General features: G+C 36.3%; 1 protein-coding gene across 1 annotated transcript; it reads right to left on the reverse strand.

The window, feature by feature from the left end:
- Positions 1-356: 356 nt before the first annotated feature.
- Positions 357-6,031, reverse strand: LOC122639295 (BAG family molecular chaperone regulator 2-like). Its single transcript, XM_043832118.1, has 4 exons — positions 5,790-6,031; positions 5,443-5,699; positions 2,675-2,821; positions 357-516 (listed from the first exon to the last, which is right to left on the reverse strand). Exons 1-4 carry the CDS (start codon positions 6,019-6,021, stop codon positions 379-381), a joined length of 774 nt encoding a protein of 257 aa, XP_043688053.1. The 5' UTR covers positions 6,022-6,031; the 3' UTR covers positions 357-378.
- Positions 6,032-8,088: the final 2,057 nt, after the last annotated feature.

The raw sequence follows: 8,088 nt of genomic DNA on the forward strand, positions 1-8,088 counted from the left end.
TAGAAGCAATTTTAGTTTATGTTTTCTTTCCCACCATAGTCTGTCAATGTCAATGAGTTAGTGAACATAGCCTTTGGACCCCCTTTATAATCATATTTGGAACTACAACCTATGTGAATAGAGAGTTGTTTTATCTTGAAGGTATAAGTGCTTGGTCAAACCGGATTGCAAAAGGACATCTAAAAACCTAAAGGAGAGCATCACAAAAGGACGTGAATTGGTGTACTTCAACATCTACATGGATATTTCTGTGCCATATTACTTGCCATACTAATCAGATAAATTTTATACTACTTGTTCTCGTTATATTATATTTCTAGTCTTATACTTGCTGCCCATCTTATTTTATTCCAACAGAAGAAAAAACAGAAGAGAATTTCAATCAAAAATTTCCCATTGAGCTATAAGTGGAGGGTCAAAGGTCTCCCACTTGGTCGTGACGACCACAGGCTTTATTCTTGCATTTGAGATCTTGAGCAAATCTAGGGTCTCAACACATTTTTGCACCCTTTTTCCCTGCAAAATACCGTTAGTAAAGTTTCTTAAATTTCATTAGGTATACAAACTCTAAGTAAATAAAACATATAAAATTATTCTTTATATTTTCTGTCATTTGGGATTTTCAGTTGAACAATAAACACATTTATGAGAGAAAGAATCCAACCATATAAAAGAGGTGGAGCCCTTCATTGGTGCCAAGAGTACCAATGAGCAAGATACTATCACTATTTTGCAAAAAAATAACATCTTAAATTTTGATATAGATGTTCTTTTTCCAACTTTATTTATGTGCTACATTTTTTTAATAAAATATTTCTCCCTCTTTAATTTTTTATATTTTGTATTAATTTCAATAAATCGCATAAAGTATATTTCAATGTAACAAACGTAAGCCTAGGAGTCTGTGATTCATGTATACGATATTTCATTGGAATAAGATAACATGAACAATGTTTTTTTTTTTTTTTTTTCAAAACAAGGATCAAAACTTGGATAATACCATGCGGAAAATAGTGAAGCCTAACACTTCACTATGCCTAGTGAATTGTAATTTCCTCTTTTATTTATCTATGTTAGTTATTTCCGAGAGAGCAAGTACATATAGGCAAGGTATGTGCTACTTTCTACCTCATAGATGAAGGATTGGGTGTTTTTTTTGGTGGGGGGGGGGGGTGTTTAAAATAGATAAAATTTTGTTGTAAACTGAACATCAGGAATTCTCTTGTTGCCTATACCTAGTCTAATCCCAACCCACCACGTGTACTGGCCAATTTTATTGCAGCGCAGAAATGCCCATCACGTGTTACAGTTCTAGTTATTGCTTTTGGGCATTCATGTGCTACAATAAATTATCAATACACATGATCGATTGGGATTGGACCATGTAAGAACAGTAAAAAAATTCTTACTGCCCAATTTACAGTAAAATTTTGTCTATTTAAAACCTGATCCATGAGATTAATAACCACAGAAAAATTCTTACTGCCCAATTTACAGTAAAATTTTGTCTATTTAAAACCTGATCCATGAGATTAATAACCACAGAACCTTGGATTGAGCTCCTCTCCAAGGAGCCTAGCATGTTCAGGGAACATCCAGTCGTTGAGCTGTACCGCATACATCCCTAGGCATACACCCAAATGTGTATGGCACAGCCCACCCTTGAATGCCCCTGGACATTCCCTGGGGGCTGAGCTCCGTGGAGAGGAACCGGGTCCCAGAACCTTACCAGCTCCCTAACTCCTCCAAGCATATATCAAGTTTTAATTGTATTCTTGGCTGTTGAGAGTGTTAGTTTTTAGGTAAGGTGAGTTGACCTCCTCTTGGATACTTGCCAGCCTTTTAAGGCTTTAAGTAATTAAATACATTGTCTCTTATTGTCAGCTGGAAAGTTACAACCTCTTCAAAGATTAATTTATGAAGGGTACAACATTTGGATGAGACATGTTATATATAGTACCCTATGTAGGCCCAATAACGGACAGACTCAACTACTTGTGATATTAAATAATTATCCTTGTATATCAGAACTTGAAATATGTTGCTGATGCTTTTATTTTTCTTTGGAATTTATGGTCCTTCCATGTGGGCCAAATCAGTGGTCCTTCCATGGCTACAGATCAGCTTATTTACTACCACACTGGCACACTGTACATTCTTTATTCTATTATAATTATTTTTTAAATTTTCTAATGGATAGTTAGTTATGATCAATTATTTTGGCAGATTAAGACAGGTTTAAACACATTCTAGGTTGGACCTTCATGGGCTTTACCATTTTTTTTATATATATATATTTGTCTATCTTATTCAAGGGCAACAATCTACAAATAGGGGGAGAGGAAAGAGAGGGGTGCCTTTTTGACACAATATGTAATTCATGAGAGTCCATCCCTTGATCTCCTAAGGGACATGCGTTCAACTGGCAAACCATCAATCAACCGAGTTAACGGTTGTTTGCATACATTTTTCAGTTCGATTCCCGATTTTGAATGAGAACCAATGTATAAATCAGAAAATACACACCAGACCGTGTCTGGTTCAACATGTGGTTGTATTTAACACAATGTAACTAATTATAAGGCTATAAGCACCTCTCCATCATGGGAATTAGGAACATCAGAAGGTAAATAGAGGATAAGGGAAGAAATATTGGGAGAGTGGAAGTGCAAACCTGCAAGTCTTTTTGGGCAGATGCATCTCCTTCTGCAGGTATACTATCTAGCTTGATTGCTTGTCTCATCAGCATCTCAATCAACGTTGTTATTTGAACTTCTGGCACTTTAGTCCCATTTTCTATAGACTTCTCAATAGCAGAAACCTTCTCAAACAGAAAATTTTAATCCAAAAAATTCAGTATTCAGTGTGGCTTTTTATGGCATAGTTGGAAAATTAGGTTTTTTTATTCGACTCGATTTTCAGAAAAAAAACCTGGTGACTCGACTTTCTAAAACCCAATCTAAGGCAAATCATATTTTTTTTAATGCAATAAATATGTATATATTAGTAAAAAATCAAAAAATTACAGAAAATATAGTAAATCGAAAAATATATATATATATATATATAAAGAAATCTCATTTCAATGAATTTTGAGTTTATACCATTAAACAAAATAAGCGGGGTTTTTGTTAAATGCTCCCTTGGAAATGCCCATTTGTCGAAATGCCCTCTTGAAACTTTTTTAATTGTAAACTCTCCCTTATTTTCAATAAATTGTAGTATTTTGGTCCTGTCCGTTAATTTGGTACGTTAAACGTTAGTTTTAAGATATGTAATGACAAAAATGCCCTTGTGATAAAAAACAACAAAATTTAAAATGTGAAAGTGACCAAATTGCCCTCATCTTCCCCAAATGGTTTAGGGTTTGAAACTGAAAATCAAACCCTAAACCATTTGGTAAAGATGAAACCTAAAATCAAACCTCCAAAATTGAAGTTACAGTGAAGAAAGTTTCCCATGAATCAAGACAAGCGATGAGGTAATTTATTGCTGAGATCGTTTGTAGAGATATAGTAACCATCCTAATTTCAGAAATTAAATCTCTGCAAATATACCTCTCTAAGCTCAAAAAACCCATCAATTTGCTCTCGAGAAAGTTAAGGCTTCTGCTGCTGCTGCTACTCCTGTATTTGTTTTTCCTTCAGTCTTAGAGATCCGACCAATCGATTCTCAGTCTCCCTCAACCGAATCTGATACAACCCTGAATGTGGATGTGAAGGAAGAAATGCAGTTGGAGGAGTTGAAGACAACATTCCTCGAAGAACCCTCTTCTCCGGTAAGCCCCAACCAATTCTTCTTCTTCTACCCATCCGAAACCATCTAAACCACTTCTCCTTTCTTTCTTCTATCTTCTTTTTGCCATGACCGAACCATCTCTTCCCCTTGATTATCTTGTCCTAAAAGCCCAATTGAAAACCTAGTCCCATCTCTCAAATCTCTAACCTCCTCTCTAATTTTCTCCCAACCGAAACCCAGAATTTTGCCATGACTAAACCCTCTCTTCCCCCTTGATTATTTGTCCTAAAAGCCTAATTGAAAACCCATTCCCATCTCTCAAATCTCAAACCTCCTCTCTAATTTTCTCCCAACCGAAACCCAGAATTTTACCAAGACCGAACCCTCTCTTCCCCCTTTGATATCTTTTCCTAAAAGCCCCTATTGAAACCCATTCCCTTCTCTCAAATCTCTACCCTTTTCTATACTTTGCAGTTTTGAGGGAGAAATGTTTACCCCTGTTTTGATTTTAGGATTTTATTGGTTGATTTGAGTTGTACCTTTAAGAACCCCACGTGGTAAACATCCTCCAAAATCAGAAAAATTAGAAGATATAATCTACCGAATGATGGCTAATCGATCAGAGAACTATTGATTAATCAGTGAAGGGCGGTAGAGACCTGCCCATTATTTTGCTGCAACTTCAATTTTGGAGGTTTGATTTTAGGGTTCATTTTCCCAAATGGTTTAGGGTTTGATTTTCAATTTCAAACCCTAAACCATTTTGGGAAGATGAATCCTACAATCAAATCAAATCTTAAACCATTTGGGGAAGATGAACCCTAAAACCAAACCTCCAAAATTGAAATTGCAGCAAAAGAAACGATAGGTCTCTATTGCCCTTCACTGATTAATCAATCGATCAAAAACCTTGAGGGCAATTTGATCACTTTATATTTTAATTTTTGTTGATTTTTATCACAAGGGCATTTTGGTCATTACATACCCTAAAACTAACGTTTAACATCCCAAATTAACGGACAGCATCAAAATGCTACAATTTATTGAAAATAGGGAAACTTTATAATTAGAAAAGTTTCAAGGAGGTATTTGAATAAATGGGCATTTTTCAGGGGACATTTGACAAAAACCCAAATAAGCGAATTGAGGAGTTGAGGATTTCTTGCCGTTGTAAAATCCAGATATATTATTTTACTCAACTTAGTTTCTAAGTGAATCAATTCTATTTTTTTTTTTAAAAAAAAAAACCCCTATTAAACTGATCAAGTTTATCATGAAAATATTGAATCTTATTTAACTTGATGATTTATGATTCAATTTCATCATTTTTATCTTTACGATCTACACCATTCTTGATCAAATTTTCTAAAATTTTGAACCGAACGACTACCTCCGGTCCAATATTCCAACTATACTTTTATTAAAATCGACATTGGAAATTCCACAAATCAATCAAACGGAAGCACATGGGGAAGGGAAGGTGCCTATCGTCAGTATTGAAAACTGAACCGATCTTAATCCCTTGGGGACCACTGTAATGGTCACCTTCCCGGAGCCCCCACAGCTTTGAAAAACCCAACCATCAACACCACCACCGACACAACCACAACAGTGACCGTAACAGTCGCGCAAACCAAAGAAAAAGACCATAACTGTCCAAATTAGCATCACCAGCAAGAGAGAGAAAAAGAGAGAGTCATTTACCTGATCAGCTAACTTGTCAACTTCCATGGCGACGTCGGAGATGGCACGGTGAGCGCTCTGGATCTTCGCATTCTTACGCATCTCAAGGAATCGCTTCTCTGTACTGGCCGGATCCTCCATCAACACCACCTTCGATCGGTCCTTCACACCAGACTTGTCCAAGTACTCTCTATTCTCTCTCTCCTTCCCTCTGTACGACAACCTCTGCTCCGCTGGTTGCAATCCCGTCTCCGTTGTTAGAAGCTTCTTCAGCTCCCCTGCTCAACACAAACACAAAATTACCAAAAATTCCCCCAACATACACAAAATGCCAGATCGGTATCGATCGATCGGTGAAACAAACTTACCAAAAGTGGATTGGGAATTAATTGACATCTCGTAACGGAGAGCACCGTAGGCGATTCGTAGTCGTAGAATCGGTGCAGAAGACTTGGATTTCTCGCATCGTTTCTGTACGAGCATTCCACCTGGTCGCATTTCCCACTCGATTTCTTCTTCTTTGTATGTTGACGACGTTGTTGGCGTCGTTGTGCTCTCGCTTAATCTGCCATTAAAGCTCATTCTCTTCTTCCTCATCATCTTCTTCTTCTTTCTTCTCCACCACTGTAAGTAAAAAAATTCGAAATAAAACTCGAAATTCGACTGGTGTGTCTGTGTGCGTTTTTCTTCTTCTTTTCCCCTAAAAAATATCTACGGCAACGGTTCCCCCGCTGCTCGACGTTCTCATGGGCAGGAGTGAAATTTATAGATAGTGGAACAGTTGTGTCTTATCTATAAGTTAGCTATGACACACATGATTGAAATAATTAGGAATTATTTTTTACCAAAAAAAATTGAGAATTATTTGCACCAATAGGGGATTTCCACGTGGATTTTTCGGAAACTATTCGGTGACAACTAAGCATTAGTTGTCGACAGGTTACGGTAGGAATCCGAGGGCAAGCAGAAATACCATTTATATAACTTGCCACGTGGAGCGAAATGAATGGTGAATTGGATGTTCGTTAAGGGTTTTGTGAGGTTTGGAGTTGGATTCTGTGGCTTGTTGATTAGTTCGCTTGAATTTACCATTATACCCTCACCCACTTACAATTCTTTATCTTCTTTATCTTCGAAATGGACGAAACTCTTGTACCAAAACAAAAAAGACGAAACTCAGGTAAACAATTGTGTCACTTGGAGGTGACTCACCTGTTGAACTATTAATGAGTAGAAAATTCATCTATGATAGTATTTCCATGACAATAAATAGGGTATCAATGGTGCACCCAAAAAAACAAAAAACAAAAAACAAAAAAATAGGTTATCAATGGTCGGGCCTAGTTGGTTTTGGTCGGGTCTAATTGGTCCCCATCAATTTAAGATTTTATATCATTTTTCGCTCATTTAGGTAATTGAGTCTTGTAGGCTAAGGTATAGACACGTTTCCATACGATTGATGGATTACCGGTTTCTAATCGTGCTCAAGCAATCAATCTAATCAGACTAATCGGATTTTAAATGGGCTGATTGATTAATCGGTCTGTAAAAACACCCTAAACAAAGCATAAATAGATTATAATCAGATTACATTGGCTTAAACAAGCTAATCGGTCACAATATTTGGTAGGTCCCGATCACATGATTGTTGGGTCACTACCTTACACCAGATATTGGTGCTCGAAACAGACATATTTAGTAATCAATCTCAAACTTCAATTGATCGATGCAGGTCAAGCCTACCGGTGCAGGCCAACTTTTGACACCCTCTTAATAAACACCCTTTTGATGTGGTTGGCAAGCCACTAGCTCAACCGCAGGTGATCCAATCACTATAAAAATCAAAATCATCACAGCTATAAATTAATTGGATCAATCAAAGGTGTATAGAGAAGTAAGAGGAAATTATTTAAATGATTGAGGGATTCCATTCATTAAATAATGAAAAAATAAAAAATGGAAGTCTTATTTAAAAAAAAAAAACAATTAGGATGTAGCATGTGAGTTACGTGCTGGCTCATATGCAGCCATTTCCTTAGGTAAGAAGTCAAACCCATTGTATAATCAGAGTCATGTGAATTAGAATTTTTTACCCAAAAAAAATGTGAATTATAATGCTTTTGAGAAAAGGAGTAGAGAGGAATTTTTAGGTCCTTGGGAATACCAATTTTAGGGTTCAAACAAGAAGATTAGAAGAAGATTACATTAGCTACGTGAGGTCAAGTAACTTATAAGTGACTTATTAAATAATCAATTATTAAGGGTTTATTTGTCTCCCAAATACTATGAAATAATATATTATTTTCATAAAATAGAAGTTAGGGAAAAGGATGGGTAATTGGGTATGCTGGTGGTATATCATAAGCTAGCACCCTATGTGTCTATCTCTCTCTTTCCTCCTTTTAAATGACTCTCTTACCCCTCAAAAGGAAGAAGAGAGAGAGAAACACATGGGATGCTAGCTTACAGTATACCGCTAGCATACCCAGCCTTCTCCCTAGAAGTTGTTATACAATTAAGTTATGCCATATATCATTTCTGTGAATGTAGATGTTTGTTGAAAAGTCATTCTAATATATCCATATTCATTACAATGAGTGACTTGTAATTATTGAAAATAAGTTATTTCCTCATATACTAATTATTTATTCAGTACGTTACGATTTA

Source organism: Telopea speciosissima, chromosome 9, assembly GCF_018873765.1.
Source record: "Telopea speciosissima isolate NSW1024214 ecotype Mountain lineage chromosome 9, Tspe_v1, whole genome shotgun sequence".
Taxonomy (NCBI): domain Eukaryota; kingdom Viridiplantae; phylum Streptophyta; class Magnoliopsida; order Proteales; family Proteaceae; genus Telopea; species Telopea speciosissima.

Excerpts from the sequence above, each read along its gene's own strand:
- LOC122639295 (XM_043832118.1), bottom strand. The coding sequence starts at position 6,021 with ATGATGAGGAAGAAGAGAATGAGCTTTAATGGCAGATTAAGCGAGAGC. Across the intron at positions 2,822-5,442 it reads TTGACAAGTTAGCTGATCAG|GTTTCTGCTATTGAGAAGTC; the intron begins GTAAATGACTCT and ends CTGTTTGAGAAG. Across the intron at positions 517-2,674 it reads CTGCCCAAAAAGACTTGCAG|GGAAAAAGGGTGCAAAAATG; the intron begins GTTTGCACTTCC and ends GGTATTTTGCAG.